We start from the raw sequence: 18568 nt of genomic DNA, 5'->3' as shown, positions 1-18568 counted from the left end.
AAAAAATTAGTTAATTTTTTTAAAAGAATATGGTGGTCTTTTGCAAGATCAAACCCTTAGGTGGCACTGTCAGCCTAAGGCAGTTTGGCTGGGAGAAAGGGGAAGAATTAAGAGGTGGTCAGAGAATGGGTAGAAAGGCTGAAGGGGTCCACTTTGCATTCAGTAATTTAACATATACAAGGCATCCCTGTAAAGTGTGCACTCTCAAAGAAGTCTTCTATGCAAAGGTACAATAATTAATTCTCTTCAAATTACAAAAACATCTCATAACTTTCTTTCTTCTGATTGATTAGTTTACATCCCTGGACCATTTTCTACTGATTTTGATTTTTTTAAAGTTTATTTCTAACAATTCTGTTTATTCTGAGCACTAATTTTCTGACAGCTAGACATAGGCAAATTTTCCTCGTCCATGGCTTGCTTCTTTTTAGGTAACTTTCCGTTGTATGGAAATTTTACGTTTTAACATAGACTAATTTATTAATCTTCTTTATAGTTTGTTCTTTTTGAGTTTTGTTTAATATATCTTTACTATCTTTTTTCTTTTTTTGAAATATATATCTTTACTCTCTTGAGATGATAAAGATATTATTTTAAATCATCTTCTTAAAGTTTTGCTTTTTAAACCACCTGCTTTGACTCGGTATGCTGTAATGTTTTTTTTCAGATGGATAAGCTAATTACTAACTAGCCCATCCTTTCCCTGTGGATTTGCCCTTCTTCTCCTAAAACTGGTTTCCTATAAATACTAGGAATATTTGGAATCTTTTTGCTTTGTCCTATGGAACTACTTCTCAGTTCCCATACCATATACCATATTTGTCTAGCTAGTCTGTTTTTTAAATTTAATTATTTGGGGGGAGGTAATTACATTGATCGATTGATTGATTTAATGGAGGTACAGGGGGTTGAACCCAGGACCTTGTGCATGCCAGGCACGTGCTCTACAACTAAGCTATACCCTCCCCTCAGTCTAGCTAGTCTTGATGCCATTTTGTTTTTCAAGCACCTTCTTGACATTAGCTCATTTCTTCTATTACATCATTACTATCACCTCGGGGTTCTAAACCAAGAGAGGACAGGAGGGGGCACAGACTATGGCTAATATGCTGAAGAGATTACAGCTAAATAACAGGACAATGATTCCTCCATCCCACATTTATGACAGTCAGCCACCAACCATTTGATTTGGGAAACAAAGTTGCAAATTAAATAACTTTGGTTAGGTGAATGACTCCAGACAGAATGGTATAAACTTACTGGGACAAAAGGAATCAGTTCTACCCACCAGGAATTTGGTCACAAAAGGAATTGGGTATGACAGGAGAATAACTTAGAGCAAATCTCTCATTACCTACCATGAGGATGAGAAATAGACTTTTTAATTGTGGAGCTGAAGCCAGAAGGAAGAAAACCAACCACCTCTGGGTTTATGTGTGTCTCCAATGAAATCTGTAGATATTTCCGGTGTCAATGAACCAGGAAACTTCTGGATTTTTTTTTTTTTTTTTTTTTTGGAGGGGGAGGAGAGACTGATTCAGAAGAAGCCAGAATTTGAGGACATCCTGGGCCAGAGAGAAAAAGTGGCCTTTGCCACGTGAAGCCAGGCCAGAAGCCAGGCAGCATGTGCAAATAAACTCATTATCTTTGTTCCCTCCAAATCTGCAGCACCTTCCAGGGCTCCATTGTCAGAGGTGGCAGCACTGTCTGCCTGAATGCCCCGCTGCTCAAGCAACATGTCACCTGGGCACATCCTTGAATGTCAGTTAAGCCCTATAGAATCTGTCACCTAAGTCGCTCAGCTCCATCCACATCCTCCCACCTCCCCCCACCCCATCCCTGCACAGACACTTATACCACCAGGGTCACTGCCACCTTCAGCGGGAACCACTGCAAGAGACTTCTGGCCAGTCCCCTGCACTGGGTCATAGTTGAGCTCCCTCCCCCACCCCACCCCCACCCACACACACTACCCTGAAGCCAGAAGGCAAATCCAGAAATGTCATTTCTTACCTACGACTCTGGAATGACTTCCCACGCTCCTTAGGGTACAGTCTAAACAATTTAACAGGATTTGCACAGACTTTGATCTGAACCCTGCTGACCTTTGCAGCCACTTTCCTGAGTGGTTCTGAGCCCAGGCAGTGGGGTCAGTCTCCTCTGGGTTCAAATTCCTACTGCATCACCTAGTAGCTTTCAAACTTGGAAAAACGTCTGCCCCTCTCCATGTTTCAGTGTCGTCACCTGTAAAATGGAGATAATATCACCTACCTCTTTGGGTTGTTGTGAGGACTGAATGAGCTAACCCAGTGAAGTCCTTGGAACAGGACCTGGTACACAGGAAGCATTTTAGCAGTGCCAGCTGTGACTCCTATTTCAGTTTCTCCAGTTCCTGGTTTTCTCCAGCCTCCAGGCCCTTGCCTCCCCTGTTGCCTCCATCCAGAACATTCTCTCCATCACCATCCCACAGAGCAATCTGTGATGTGAGCAGCCAGAACAGCACTACCTGGGAACTTGCGAAGAAAAGAAATTCTCAGGGCCCATCCCAGGCCTATTCCCTCAGAAACCAGGGTCCAGCGCAGCAATCCGAGTTTCGGTAGCCCAGCCAGGGGCTTCTGATGCATGCCAAGGCTGGAAAAGCACTCACCGCAGTAAATCGTACTGCCTGTTTATTTGTCTCTTCCCCTTGCTAGGCTTGAAGTTCCACAATGGCAGGGACACGGCCCTGGTGTCAGTCAGTCTCCACTGGTAGCTCCTCTATAAGGAAGAGCAACCTACCATACTGAAAAAACAACAACAATTCACAAACTGGAGTCGAATAAGCCTTATTTTGTAAGTCAGACTGTCTCCTGTGTCTCTCTTTGTCTGTCGCCCTGAATTCGCACCCAAGGATTCCTAAAAGCTTGCAAAAGTGTTCCAGCTTGTTCCCAGCCATGAGTCCAGGACTGGGCCCCAGATCAAGGGGGTGGTGGGGACCCCGAAAGTGGAGGGGACCAAGGCAGGTGGTGGGTGATCTCTCAGGGGAAGGCCTATGTCCTGGAGTGGCATGGGGACCTAGAGGTCTGCCTTCTCCCCACAGGGGAGTTTCTCTCCTTTGTCATCTGTGCAGGAGCCAAGTGGGACTCTACCAGGGAGCTGTCCCACGTCTCTGAGACTGCAGATACGGAGTAAGAAGGGGCCCGGGGCAGAGAAAGGCACCCGACTGGGCAGGCAGCAAAGGTTCAGTTCCCCCCAGCCCTCCCGCGACAGCGGGACCCCCACCTAAACGCCTGTCTTCTGATAAACGCTTCTGAGGGAAACTGCTAAGGGGAAAACGTCCTTTCTGATCCTCGCCCCTCTCTCCGCTTCATTTCTCACCCTTCCGACTCCCCACATCTCCTCCCGCACTGTCACCTGGGCGGAGCGCAGGACATTTTACCGGCGAGGGTGGCTGTGAGGATGGCTTCCCGGCAGAGGGCCCCGATACCCAGAGGGTCTCATCAGCAGTGATGGTGACGATCACGAGCGTCCTTCCGCTGGAGGAAGCCACAGCGCGAGCGAGGAACCCGGGCGGGCGCGCCGAGAGGCTCCCGGCGTGGGTACGGGTACCGCGCACACTGCCTGGGGAGGGGAGCCCGCTTGGCCGCCGCAGGCTCGGTTCCCGCCCGCCGCCGGCGCGCCCGGGAGGCCCCCTCATTCGGACTCCGAGACCCTCGGTGCGCCAGACACATGGCGGCGGGGGCGGCGCCGGGGCCGGAGGCGCCCCCCCAGCACGAGCAGGTACCCTGCGCGGGGCGCGGGGCGCGGGGCGCGGGCGCGCAGGGGTGGGGGACACCGGGCCGGGGTCCGAGGCTCGCGCACCCGGGCTGGGGGGCTGGACAGATAGGTCCCCAAGGCCCCAGCCCCACCCGGTGTGAACCGGCCCGGGATGGGGGGGCAGATGACCTTCTGAAGGTGCTGTTGCTTCGCCTCACCCCGCTCACTCTAGGAGGCCGAGCTCCACTCCATTTCTCTCTCCCTTTTTCTTTTTCCTCTCCCATTCCTCCTCCCCTTCCCCTGCTTTCCCCCTTCCTCCGTCCTCTTCCTTCCCACCTGCTCTGTTGATCTAGGATGAGGCTTGTCCTGCTCACCCCTGTGCATTCATTCCCTGCCCTCCGTACTGGCTGCACCCCCTCTCCTCCGCGCTCCCTGGCGGATGCCCCGGGGGCCCAGGTGAAGGCCAGGGCATAAGAGGAGGACAGCTGAGGGACATTGGGTGTACATCGGGCTTGACTCTATGGTTCTCAAACTGGAGCCTGCGTCAGAGCCACTCGGATCGGATCGTTGGTTAAAACGCAGATGGATGGCTGGGCTCTGCCCCCAGGGTCTCTAAGCCTCATTTCTGGAATGGGGCCTGATGGTTTGCAAGTCTGTCTCGTTCCCAGGAGGTGCTTCTGCTTGAACTTTGAGAACCACTGAGCTCGCCACGTTCTTCCTCCTGCTGGTGATGATTTCAAACCCAATCATTAATTTATTTTTCACTGACAGGACAATTTTTGCGCCATGATCTTGTACTAGGAGCTGTGCTATGCTTGGGGTGGGGGGGGGGGATGCAATTAGAGGTGGATCTTTCCTCTGGGAGCTCACCTTCTGGAAAGAAAGTAAAACAAGGACAAAAATAACTCCTATAGGGTAGGAAGAAATGACTGTCCCAAGTGAAGCTTTGTAGAATTTCTAAGAGGCAAGGGATTGCTCCTGGCAGGGGGGATGGGCAAGGCTGATGGGGGTGTGGCATTTAAGCTAGGCCTTGGAAGCTGGGGGAGATCTGACCTCGTGGTGGTGAGGGCCAATGAGGATTCTAGATGAGGTAAGAACAGTACCAGATTGCTTGGAGGTGAAGAAAACTGTTGGGGGGTGGTGACCATGGGGATCGGGGGAACAGAGTGGTATTCACTATGACTCAGGTAGAAATTCAGGGCTCAGGAAGGCCTGTAGTAAAAGGCTGCAGCAGGCCACACAGTGCACTTGAAAGTTACTCTCTAAAATGGAAAAACTAAAAGGAAACTCCATGGCTTCCTTGCTGGTCTCAAATCCAGACCATCCAAAGTGGATTACGGATGAAGAACTTTGCACACCAGGAGGGGCGGGAGACTGGCAGAGTCACTTCTGCTGCTGCTCTAGCTGCTCCCTTAAGGCTGACATCACTGCCTTGCTGTTGCCTTCAGGAGGCATGGCCTCTCTGTTAAGTCTGCCCTGGGAGGGACTCAGCTTTTCCCTTAGACCCCCATGGCAAGGTGGTGTGTTCCAAGGACCACCGGAAGCCAAGATGTCACCTGGGAGCCAATTAGAAATCAGATTCTGAGTCCCCATCTCAGACCTACTGAATTAAAATCTGCATTGCAACCAGACCCCTGGGTGACAGCACATCAAAAGTTGAGAAGTGCTGGTTTAAACCAGACTTTACAAGAGCTGAGGATAACAAAAGGAAAAGAGAGAGAGTTTCCAACCACCCCATAAAAACTTTCTGATCGCCTATATATCATCCTCTCACCCTAAACCTCACCTTATTTTATTTTCCTTATCTCCATCGCCACCTGAAGTGGTCTGTTGGTGAGTTTGTTTCTCTGAGAGCCTCCATCACCTCGGGAGGTCCAGGGGAGCAGACACATCATCTACTTTGCTAGCTACAACAGTTTCAGCACTGAAAACAGCCTGGAAAATGGCAGGGCCTCTGTAAATATTCACTGACAGAATGAATGAGTGGACAAATGAGCAGACAACTCCATGACGTGGGTCACGGTTGGCCCAGCTCCCCTCCGACCTCTCTGTAGCAGACACCATCACCCTATTCCCCATCCATCCTCCTCCCCCCAGCTCAGGCACACCCCCGCGGCCTACTGAGCCAGCCATGCCTGGCGTGCTCTTGAGAATCCTCAAAGTTGGAGTACAAGAGAGCGGTGAGTGTGGATTCCGGGGTCCTCTTATCTGCTTCTCTGAGGTCTGCTTTGCAGGCTCTGGTTTCCCCCGAGAGGACCCACCTCTGCCCCAAACCTGCTCTCTGCCTTGGGGGAGGTCACACACACCCCACTCCCCTCTGTGCACGGGAATTCTGCCCTCCTCCTCTAACACAAATTCCACGTCACTGAACACAGTGCTCTAAACCTAACACCCTCTCCTCCGGCTCACGAGTGTCTTAGGGACATCAGTAGTTTGCATTTACTGTTCTGGCTTTACCACTCCTTGTAGCAAGATTTTTCTAACAAATGGATTGTCATGAGGGAGGAGTTGAAAGTGAAAGGGAGCAGCTGGGATAGGTGGAGGGTATAGCGCAGTGCTTAGCATGTATGGGGTCCTGGGTTCGATCCCCAGGACCTCCATCCATCAATCAATAAACCTACTTACCTCTCCCACACCTCCCCCCCCAAATAAAAGGTTGAAAAAAAAGAAAAAAAGGGAGCAACTGGGGTGAGAAATGATGAGGGTCTATCCTGGGAGGGTGGTGCTCTTCAAATACATCAACTGAGTGTGTGTCAAGCCAGGCGGGAGCTCAGGGGTGGGGTGTGGCCCAGCCCTGCCTACCTGCAGATTCAGACACAGAAATAAACCATCAGTGACTTGCAGTGTGGCAACAGTGGGCAGGGACCCATGGGCCAATAGAGGGGCCTAACCCGAAGGGCTTCCTGGAGGAAGTGGGCCCAGGGTCACCCAGAGGGAGGCTCAGGGTACAGGAAAAGCATTCAGGGGACAGAAGTTTCTGCTTGGTTGAGGCAGAGTGTGTGCAGGGGCCGCCGAGGGAAGCCTAGCCGAAAAGGGACACAGGCCTGATGAGGTATGTTAACAAGGGCAGCTGCTTGGATTATGAGCAGAGGCAGGATAATATGATCAGTCGGCTTTTGATATGATAACCTGGCTGTTTGAAAAGGGGGAAAGGCGAAGGCAAGGTCCTAGGGAGGAGGGGAGCGCCGCATGCCTGGTTCCATCTCTCCTCAGCTCTGAGCGCCTTCCTCCGCCACCCACCTACAGAGTAACAGCCCCTCCCCCGCAGGTTATGCTTTATCACGTTGTGTTTATTTCCTTCTAGAATTTGCTACATTAGGTAATTGGTTTGTTTACTTGTTTATTGTCCACACTTTCATGAGAACAGAACCTTGTCGGTCTTACTCACCATCATATGCCCGCCCCTATCCAGTGCCTGGCACACAGGTCGGAGGCAATAAATATTTGTTGAAGGAATAAAAAAATGGATGGCGTAGAGGCCATAGAGGTGGCAAGAAGTGGTTTGCAAAGTATTTAGAGGTGGGGGCAACAAGGTCTAAGTGGAGGGTTATGTCAATTATGGCGCCCCCAGTTTCTGTGTTGAGCAATTGGGTGGATGGGATGTGGGGCAAATGAGTGAGATGGCAGGCAACAAAATGGGAGCAGTTTGGGGGAAAATTCATGTGTTCAGTTCGGAGCAGGTTGAGTTCCTGTGTCTGAGGGCCATCCAGGTGGAGATGTGTTGGAGGCACTTGTACAGAGGAATCCAGAGCTCAGAAGTGAGACTTGGCTGGCAGAGAGGAGGGGTGGTTGGGATGATGATGCACGGATAGGCAGGAAAGTTCGTGGCAATTCTAGACGAGGAGCAGGAATAAGGAGCGGGCAGACAAACACGATGGCCTGATTTCTTAAAGTGACGTGTGTTCACGTTGAATACATTCGATGTAGACAAGTGTGAAAAAGAAGTAAATATCCCAAGACAGAGCATCACCCATGGACCATTCCTGCTGACATTTCAGTAACCGCTCTGGACGGATCTCTCTTCTGGATGGCTCTGTCCTTCATTCTGTGTAACTACACATTTACATGAATAGGCTCATCTATGCCAGCTGTTTACGGAGGACCCTTTTTCTCCTAATGATATGTTGTGGAAATATCTCTGCGTCAATGGATAAGGCTCTGCACGATCATTTTAAAGATCTATATGGATTTCCTTTGTGTAGAGATAACATAACTCATTAACGAATCCCCCGCGATGGACACCTAGATTGTTGACAATTTTTCAGAACAATAAATAAAACGACATGGGAGGAGGGTATAGCTCAGTGGCAGAGCTCATGTTTAGCATGCAAGAAGTCCTGAGTTCAATCCCCAGTACCTCCACTAAATAAACAAACAACTACTTACCCCCCAAAAGAATTTAATAAAAAAAGGGAAAATTTTTTTAAAAACGATGTGAACACCTGTGTCAGCCTTCCTTGTGTGTTTGTCTCTTCATGTCCTGAAAGAATACTCCTAGAATATTCTATAGTAGAATAGATGAACACTTAAAATTTTGCCAGATTTCTCCAGAGAACTTGTCTTCACATATAGGCACACCTGAATTGCATGAGAAAGCATTTTTTCCCTTGTCATTCTTTTAGGGGAAAATTATACCTCCTTGTTATGAATATTTTTTTCTTTTTAATGTTAGTTTGTATTAAAGTTTCATACATCCACAATTTAAGGAGTCAAATAATTCTACAAGACTGAAAACAACCACACACACACACACACACACAAACCCCAGCAGCCCCACTTGCACTCGCCATCCCTATTCCTGATGTCCGCCCCCCAGAGGCAAAGATTTTCAGCACTTTCAGCCGTCTTTTCTGCTACACACCCCCTATTTTAAATAACACAGTTGTACAGCACCTCGATTTCTAGTCACTGGTGTGGTTTCATTGATCCTCTGCTATGGATGATGAGAACTTTGCTCTCTCACACCAGCTTGTCCCCCCATCCCACTCCCACTCCCTCCCTTTCTCCCATCCTCTCAGTTTAGTTACATCACAAGTGTTGGCGAAGTCTTCATTCACCAGTTACGTTAGTGAATCTAAGTGGGTACCATCACTCTCAGCTGGGTCACACATCCATGCACTACATATGCACCCTGTATCATTCCGCTCTCCCGTGAGTTTCATGTTTTGGCATCCTCAGCTTTCTGTGTACCAGTGCCCTGTTCATCCCCCGACCCTCCCCCGGAATTGTTCCTATCTTCTCGACACACCGGAACACATCGGCTGATCTCTTGGCTTCATCTTTTTCTTGGAGATACACTTGGTGAAACATCATGTTCCTGGTCCAGTCTAGGCTGGCTGCACCCTCAGCCCGCTGCCCAGACACCCATCCTGGAGGCCCCTCCACCATCCTCCTGGGGGGTCCCTTCACCTGGAGGGGACTGGCCTGGTTGCAGCCCAGTTTCCTGGAAATCCTGTTTTTCTCTTTCTCCATTCACCCTGCTATTTTAGTGGAGCCTCCTGAGACAGGAGATGAATTTTTTTTGTTGTTTTTTGTTTTTGTTTTTTAAAATTTGAGATTATAGTATTTCCTTACAAGAGGAACGTTTTAACAAATTTTACATGTGTCAATCAACACTTGTTCAAATTGGGCACACATCAAATCTAGCATTATGGGAGTTTTATTTATTTGGAAGTGAACCTCTATCAGTACAGATGCCAAGATACTCCACAAAACATCCACAGGAACTGTTTTCATCTTTGTAAAATTGTTCACAAACATTTCCTATATAATCCAACATAAAACAGAGAAATGGTACATCTTTGTCTTTCAGTGTGCATACAATGGAAAAACAAGAATACATGTATATTTTACAAAGTAACTAACAGACACTAGCAAGCTGACAGTTTTAGTCTGTAGGTGAGAGGAGGTGAATGCTTTTAAAATTTTGCATGTCTGTAAATATCTGTATTCTGCCTCCAAACTTGAGTGGTAGTTTGTCTATAGAAGTAATTTTCATTCAGAGATTTCAGCATTTCGCTCTGCTGTCTTGTAACTCGTGGAACTGGTGTTCGGAGGTCCCCTGGGCTCCCGAGCTTGGATCTTTTGCATTTGACCCGTGTTTTCTCTCTGGATCGGCTTTTCCTTTTGAATCACAATTTTCAGATTTCCTACTGATGTGATGTGATGTGATGTGGCTCCTTTTTCATTTATGTCCTGGGCCCCTGGTGAGTCTTCTCATTTGAAAACAGACGTCTTTCAATCCTTGGGAATTTTCTTGTATCATTTTTTAAAAATGTCTTGCTATCAGCCAACTCTATTCTCTTGGTCTGGAACTCCTATTTTTTGGTTATGAGATTTCCTGGCCAGATTCTCTAATTTTCTTATATTTTCTTTTTTCTTTTCCATCTCTTTGGGGGAGGGGCAGTTTAGTTATTCTCTCCGAGGGAGTTTCATAATTTATCTTCAACTTTCCCATTAGATTTTTCTATTTCTGTTCTCAAATTTTACGTTTCTAAGAGCTTTCATTTGGTTACATCTTTGAAGCCTGGTGTCCTTGTCATCATGGACACAGAACCAACCCTCTCCTGTCTCCAGCACCTGGTGATCTTTGGCCATCTGCTTGTGTTTAAGTGGAGACACTAAAATACTATTTGGAAGCTCTTGTAAGCAGGAGAGCCTGCTGACAGGCAGGCCGCACTGGAGGGTGACCCAGCAGGGCCTTTTCATAGGGAGAATGGTGACGGTCCACTTCTGCAAGTCTTTTCTCTTGGCCTGGATGATTTCTGTTTGCTGCCTGACGGCCAGCATCCCTAGCCAAGCGACAGGCCTGCCTCTAACAGGCCCCGGGTACCAATAAAGGCCCACCTGCCACACGTCTAAAGATTATAAACCACGCTGCTCCGACAGCCCTACCTGCAGTCCACCCATGACCTGGGCAGCCTGCTTGACCCACAGTTTGTAGGAACCACACTCTCCCCACCTGCACCACTGTTTACACACCTGAGTGGAGCGAGGACCTGCTGCGGCTGGATGTGCATATATGTCTCCCAGAGCTGCCGTAATAGAAATCTATTCCTTCACAGTTCTGGAGGCCAGACATCCAAAATCTACATATCGGCAGGGCCATGAGCCCCCCAAAGGCTCTGCAGGCAAATCCTTCCTTGCCTCTTCCAGCTCTGGGCGACTCCAGGTGTCTCTAGCTTGGAGCTGTGTATCTCCAGTCTCTGCCTCTGAATTCACATGGCCTCCTCCTCTGTGTGTCTTTGGGTGTCAAATCTCCCTCTGACTTTCTTTTATATAAAGTCACCAGCCTTTTGATTTAGGGCCTCCCCTGAACCTTGGATAATCCCATCCCAAGATCTTTAACTTGATGACATCCACAAAGACCCTATTTTGAAATAAGATCACAGTCACGGGTACCTGAGGGTAAGAACTGGACATATCTTTTGGGGAGGGGTTGGTTGGGAGGGACAGCATTCAACCCACCCCAGCACCTAAACCAGGGATGAAGCCTGGTCCCGTCAAACACCCCAAAGATCCACGGTTGGAAGCCGCCCTCCCATCACCCTCTCTAGCCCCTCCTCACTCACCTCCTCACTTTTCAGACTCAGGGTTTCCAGGCAGTTTGTAGCTGCTTCCAAACTACCCCACTGCAGTGGTGGGGAGAGAGGCGGTGCAGTTAGGAAGGGAACCCGGTCTGCCTGGACACCAGCTTTGGGGTGGGGTGGTGGGGTGCAAGTTAACACCTCTATCTCTGATTTCCCAGGGCCCAAGTTCTTCTTTATTTCCTCTCTTTTTACCCTAATCCACCTGAACGTGCCAGCCCTACACCAGCCCTCCTCCATCAATTTCTACTCAGTTACCAAACTTTCAAAAATTTTCTTAAGAGACAGAAAGGACTAAATGGAAATGTGTGTCTCTTTTGGATTAAATTGTAAGTGCTCTTTTTCCTATTCAAGAGGCAGGAGGGAAGGGGCAAGGCACAACCACTGAAGGAATGACACAATGATTGAGGACAGGACAGACTGGCTAGAACCAAGATGGCAGAAGATTCGACTTCCGGGAGACCTTGAGCCTCATGGCGCACCACCCACAGCCACCATGACAGTGCCTTGGCTGACCAAAAAAGGGCAAACATAGGCAGGGGCCAATTCCTGGAAATCCCCGCCCCTTCCCCAACACTACTGAAATAATCCTCCCTCTTGTTATCATATGAAATTACTGAGCCCGTAAAAACTGACAACCCACTCTCTCTTGCCTTCTGAGACAGCTGACAACCTGCCTATGGAGTGTGTATCTACTTTTACTTTAAACTAAACACCCCTGCATCTCATGGCCTCTCTCCCTCTTGCCTTTTGAGATGGCCAGCACTCTGTCTGTCGAATGTGTATCTCCCTGAATAAATCTGGTTTCACTTTACTATGACCTCGCACTTGAATTCTTTCCTGCGCGAAGAGAAGAACCTATTTTCTAGCAATAAAGTTACTAACTTCTTGCCCTCACATATGTTGTATTTTCTTCAGTTTAATTTGTCTTTGAAATATAGGTGATGACAATGTAATTTGATTTTTATGTCCTCAAAATCTACCGATTTTTTTTTTTACTTTATAGTTTCTGGTCTCCAAGTCACACTTAGAAATGCCTTCTCCACTGCGGGATTATTAAAATATTTACTCATATTTACTTCTAGTGCTTTTAAGATTTTCTTTTTTACGTTTAAATATTTGATCCTTCTGGAATTTATTTTGAAGCCGGGTATGTATCCAGCGTTATATTTTTCCCAAATGACTAGCTAATGGTTTCAATGGAACAAACCATTTTTTTCCTCAGTGATTTGAAGTGACCCGCTTATCGTATACAATGGGGCCTGCTGCTGAACTTTCTGTTCTGTTCACTCATCTGTCTTCCTGTTCCTGGGCCAGTAAGGCTTTTAGTTAATTTCTGTGGCTGTATTGTGAATTTCAGTGCCTGAGAGGCCAAGCCCCGGGTCTTCACTCTTTTTCTGAATTTTCCTGGCTATCCTCATGCTAATCCTTCAGATGAATTTTAGTGTCATTTCAATTTCCAGAATATAAATGCTCTTAAGAGCATCGAAGGGCTTACATAATAACATAACAGAAAAAAAATTGTCAGAAAGTAGGTTCTGCCCTAGAAAAAAATAGTGTCCTACGGGGAACTGTTACTAGCTAGAAAAGAGTTGTCTCTAAGAATGTCATCATCACCATCACCATCATTGTCATTGTTTGCTTTTTCCCCAGGAAATAAGAATATTAGTTTCAATACCCCTTGATCTAAGGAAGTTCTTAATTGCATTTAGCAGAAATCTTTCCAGCTACAATTTCCACTCTTGAAGCTTCCCTGGTCAGCAGTAGAATAATTTATTATACTTCATTAAAAATGACTTGAGAACGGGAGGGCACAGTTCAGTGGTAGAGCCTGTGTTTAGCACGCACGAGGTCCTGGGTTCAATCCCCAGTACCTCCACTGAAATAAATAAGTAAATAAATAAAAACCTCATTGCCACCCCCTTTTCCCCCCGAAAATGACTTGAGAAACAGACTCACAGATATAGAAAACAAACTAGTGGTTACCAAAGTGGAAAAGAAAGGGGCGGGGACAAACTAAGGGTGTGGGATTAAGAGAAACAAACTACTACAAAATAGATAAGCAACAAGGATATACTATATCACACAGGGAATTATAGCCATTATTTTGTATTAACTTTTAATGGAGTATAATCTGTAAAAAATACTGAATCACTATGCTGTATACCTGAAACTAATAGAATATGGTGACTCAACTATACCTCAATTAAAAACAAAGAGACTTGGAATCTGGTGGATAGTTACACGTTTATGCCCAGGGCTATATTGCTTGTAAAAGTCAAAGGGAATTTGTCTTCTCAACTGAACTAAAAACCCAGTTCCCTGTTTTAAGCTGATTTGAACAAGAAGCACCATGAACCCAAAGATCTTGAACAGCAAAAAGAGAAGGACCCAGGGAGTTTCTTGGTTATAACGTTTATTGAGATAATTGGCCCTTGGATGAAGCACCTTCTTACAAAACTCTCATCCTGTGTCTTATTTATACTCACAATATTCCAGGGAAGCAGACAAGAACAGTTTTTATATCAATCTCCAGTTTCTAAGAAGGAAATGGAGACAAGCCCAGGTTAGTGATGTGCCCAACGTCAACCCAGTGTCTTCTGAGTCAGCTCGGTGTTTGATGCTGAGTGGTGCTGGGTGGCTGCATGGCTCAGGGCCCCAAACCCATCCAGTGTTTTCTCCCTCAAAGCAGATGTCTCCCTCAGCAGAGTGGGACCTTTCGGACAAAGGAGGGGGCTCAAGTACTGCTATTCCCTGGGGGCTGCCACTGAGGTCTTGCAGCTGGAAGGCGGCCTTGGAACCCAGGTGCTGTGACCTCCATTTGGATGTCAGGGACCACCTGGTGGGATCAGCCAATAGGCAGAGAGCTGTGCAGATGCTGCCAGCATCACCTACTGCTTCACCCACTTCCTCTCTCCCAGCATCAACCAGCAAGTCCTAGCTTTGGACAGACACTGCCTAAGCCTCTGCTTGGCTGTGTCATCCGGTGTTTTCACCTCTCTTGCAAGGGCACCCCTCCAGCCTCTGACCAAGGCACAGACGTTATTGCGGAACCGGCGTACAGGAGAAATCCTAGCCCGAACGATGAATGACGTTGTTTCTTTCCGTCTGTCAGAATTACTTCTGCCACTTAAGGAAAACAAAGTGGGGAAGAAAAATCTGGTTAATGTCAGGTTTATGTAACAAATGTTTTATTTGCTTTGTCTTCTTTGCCATCATTGGGGATTTTAGCTTTTAATGCTAATGGACTTGGGATAAAGTTGTTTCCTCCATGAAAGTTACACAATGATGTCTTTCCAGTGATTGGCCTTAAAGGCTTCAAATGACCAAATGGAGTGGATTAGCAGTGACCAATGGAAGACAGCATGTGGGTACACCATGTAGGTCGGCCAGAAGCATCTCCTGGGGATGGTCTCTGTGGTCTCCAGCTCAGTCTTCAGGGCAAGGCCAGGTTACCCCTACTTCCCAGGAGTCAAGGTTTAAATTAAGGTAAATTAGCAGGAGGACATGAACATGCTCCAAATAAGTAACTGGAAAGCTCGTCTCAAAAACCTTAAATTTGGAGATGGCATTTACTCATTGGCATCATTCAGTTCACCAGCAAAATGGAGGGATTTTTAGATGTTCTCCAATTCACACATCATATACCAGCAGCCAGGGTGACACTGCCTCTCTCTACAACCTCGACTGAATTGCCAGACAAAACCACAGAACGGGCCTCATCTGGTTCTCTGACCTAGAAAGCAGAATCGAATCTTTGTTGATCTTTATTGACATTGACCTGCTTACTGTCTTGTTTTGGATGTGTACCTGTGTGCGTATTTTTTAGTTCCATAAGCAAATATTCTATTAGAGCTCCCATCCTCAATTATTCCAGTACTAAGAAACATCACTATTTATCATGGTTTCAGTTTCCCATGTCATGTTCTAAAATGCAAGCTAAGAAAATGAGAAAGTTTTGAGAAGGACTTTTTTTTTTATGTTTTTCAGATCTCTCACACAAAGCTTTCTGCCGATGATGAGTGGAAGTAAGTGATTTGTATTTTTTTTACAGCTGGTATACTAAAAATGAATCTCCATCTCCACTGTTTGAGAAATTAAATGAAGCTCTCATTTTATTTATAAATTTCCTGGGGTAGAAGGTGAGTTAGTATGGCCATGTGTGCACAATGATCTTATAGACCAAAACTGCAGGGATTTCTTCTGTTTTCTACAGTGGGCTACACACTGTCCCACAAAGATGTCTGTCCTTCAGTATGTGTCCTTACATGTCCTTGTCCTTTTTGGCACAAGACACACCTAGTTTTCTTTATAGGCTGTTTCTCCTGTGTTATGGTACCTACTGTAGGGCCATGGGCACCAGACGGAATGAAACAAAAATGAAATGGCCCTCCTTTTTTGTATTATGGTCACCACTAGTGAATGCATTCCTAATCAAAATAGAAAATACTTCTCACATTTGTACACTACTTTATAGTTTCGAAAGTACTTCCACATACGTTAACCATCTGAGATGCACCTTCACTGTATATACATAGAAGAGATGAAATGTCCTGGAGTGTGTTTTGTTTGATATCTGTGCAAGTCCTGTCTTAGCCTGATGACAAATTCACTCTTCTCTCTACATGTGGCCTCTGTTGAAGCTTGTTCATTACATAGAATATGAAATAGTTATTTTTGATTGGGGGGCTGTACAAACTATAACTAAGTGCTCGCACTTCTTATTTTTCTTCACTTCCCATTTCTTCAGAAGAGTGAATATTTCTTTTTAAAGAGCCTCTAGAAATCATTCTCGGCTTCTAAGCTCAGCTTCCAACGTGGAGACTAGTAGCCACGTAGTGGTACTCAGTTTGATCACCCGATATGGACTTCAGCTTCTTCACGTGATAAATGAAGGGGTTTCAGTATATCTGTGGCACCTCCCAGCGCTAGCATCCTAAGATGCCCTCTCAGAGAAGCTGAACTCAGAGAAGCAGGGCTATTTACTAGGCTCTGTGGGCTTATTTCTGCACATTCTCCAGCAGGGGGCACTCCTGGGATTTGGATGGGGCCCTTAACTGAGGCAGCTCTGGAGAAACGCTGGTAAAGGCAGAGATCCAATCCAGGCACCCAACGAGTGCCTTTCAAAGGTCACAGAGTATGACCCTGGAGAGCTTTCTGGCTGGTACTCTAACTAATGCATATTGTGACCAGTCATAAGTAGAAAATTTAAGAGATTTTGTGACTGACAATGCCCCACTTGGGGTGAAAGATCACGTTAACCAATGTTTATAAAGTAATCGATCGGCCAGATTCATAATTGTTCCCCCATTTTCCCTCATCTGGATCCTGGACCACTCTCTCTCCCTCTAGGTCAGTGGATCCCAATCTTGACTGCCCCTTAAAATCACACAGGGAACCTTTAAAAATTACTGATGCCTAGATCCAATCCTAGAAATCTCTGTCAGTTTGCTCAGGTGGCCACAGCAAAGTACCACAGACTGGGGGCTGGAACAACAGAAATCTATTTTCTCACAGTTCTGGAGGTTGGAAGTCCAAAGGCAAGGTGTTGGCTGGCTTTGGTTTCTTCTGAAGCCTCCCTCCTTGGCTTGCAGATGACCGCCTTCTCCCTGTGTCTCCCCACGGCCTTCCCTCTGTGTAAGTCTGTGTCCTCATCGCCTCTCCTTGTAAGGGCACCAGCCATATTGGATTAGGATCCATCCTAATGACCTCATTTACCTTAATTACCTCTTTAAAGACCCTTTCTCCAAAGACAGTCACATTCTGAGGTCCTGAGGATTAGGACTTCCACATATGAATTTTAAGGGGACCCAATTCAGCCTAGAACATCCAGCAATGGTCACTGAATTGATCGAGGGTACAGCTTGGGCACTGTGATTTTTAAAATTTCCAACTTACAGTACAGGTCAAGAACCATGACTCTAGACTTTCTTGGAGTCCACTTCTGCTGGAGGAAGTTAAACCGGATAACACACTATTTCAGTGGTTTTCTCTACCATTATATAAAATCAAGAGCCCAACTAAACGCTGAAGCATTTAACCATCCTCTGAATGTTTGTGCCTAAAATAAAACCTGCTCTGCAAGACTTTCTCCTTATAATGAAAACAATGTATATAATTCAGGTGTTCTCCGGAGCCCAGTGGATAATAGCCTCTCCATAGGTCTCACCTGCAAGATATCCTTTTACTTGAGAATATCAGAAATTATTTGAAATTACCAATATTTTATTGGATTTTTTTGACTTTCAAAAATGACACTTTCCTATGAATCAGCTTAATAGTAATTATTATTCCTCATATGGGTCCAAATAAAATAATATACATGCTTTACAGTTTTGGAACAACCCTGCAAGATACAGAGGGATCATTGTTTGAAATTTGCAAAAGTGGACACAGAGGCTTAGAGAGGAAAAGTGACTTTCCCAAGGCGATGAAGTAGCAGATCGGGGACTGGAACCCAGGTCTTCCCAGGGCCCATCAGTGAGTTCCCTTACCTTGAAAGGACAAGGCTGAGGCCAAAAGCACATGGGAAAGCTAAGGGCTAAGCAGAGTTGGTTTTGCTGATAAACTCAGGCTGACCCTTCCCCAAGCCTGGGGAAAAGGGAGGAACCAAGAAGGACTTAGGAGAACTTTGCATTCAAAACTTCAAAAACCTGACATTTGAAATCCACAACTGCTTTTCATGAGTTCAGCCTATTTTCCTTTTTTGGCTGAATGTGCTCGAACTGAGGGCGTTTTCAGATGACCTCCTTTGCCGGTTGCAGTCTGCAGCAGGAGAGGATGTACAAGGCGCACCGGGGCCACGAGTCCATGCACGTGGAGATGATCTTGATCTTCCTCTGTGCCCTGGTCATCGCCCAGGTCGTGCTGGTGCAGTGGAGACAGAGGCATGGCCGGTCCTACAATGTGAGTCACCCCCTCCCCTGCCCAGGGGCCGCAGGAAGCCCACTCCTCTTCACCTGGCACCCCTCCTTTGTTACCACATTGAAGGAACTGGTTTGGTTTAAGTCAGTGGTCTCAACCCAGCGCAGTTTTGCCCCCCAGGGGACAATCAGCAGCATCTGGAAACATTTGTAATTGCCACGCCTTGGCAGGAGGGAAGGTGGGGGTTGGGAGTTGCTACTGGAATGTGGTGGGTAGAGGCCAGGGATGCCACTAAACATGCCCAGGACAGCTCCTCATGACAAAAACGTCAGTAGTGCCAAGGCTGAGGAATCCTGGTTTAAGTAAACCAACTTTCCTTTTGT

General features: G+C 46.6%; 1 protein-coding gene across 1 annotated transcript in view; it reads left to right on the top strand.

Annotated features, from left to right (window-relative positions):
• The first annotated feature begins 2854 nt into the window (after positions 1 to 2854).
• RNF175 (ring finger protein 175) overlaps positions 2855 to 18568 on the top strand; it is a 50197-nt gene continuing 34483 nt past the window's right edge. The window contains exons 1-3 of the mRNA XM_032465207.1: positions 2855 to 3759; positions 15312 to 15349; positions 18086 to 18227. Of these exons, the coding sequence (XP_032321098.1) occupies positions 3709 to 3759; positions 15312 to 15349; positions 18086 to 18227 (231 nt within the window). The 5' untranslated portion in view covers positions 2855 to 3708. The remainder of the gene's footprint in view (positions 3760 to 15311; positions 15350 to 18085; positions 18228 to 18568) is intronic.

Source organism: Camelus ferus, chromosome 2 (assembly GCF_009834535.1).
Source record: "Camelus ferus isolate YT-003-E chromosome 2, BCGSAC_Cfer_1.0, whole genome shotgun sequence".
In the NCBI taxonomy this organism is placed as follows: Eukaryota; Metazoa; Chordata; class Mammalia; order Artiodactyla; family Camelidae; genus Camelus; species Camelus ferus.
This window is presented reverse-complemented; position numbering and strand designations above follow the sequence as displayed.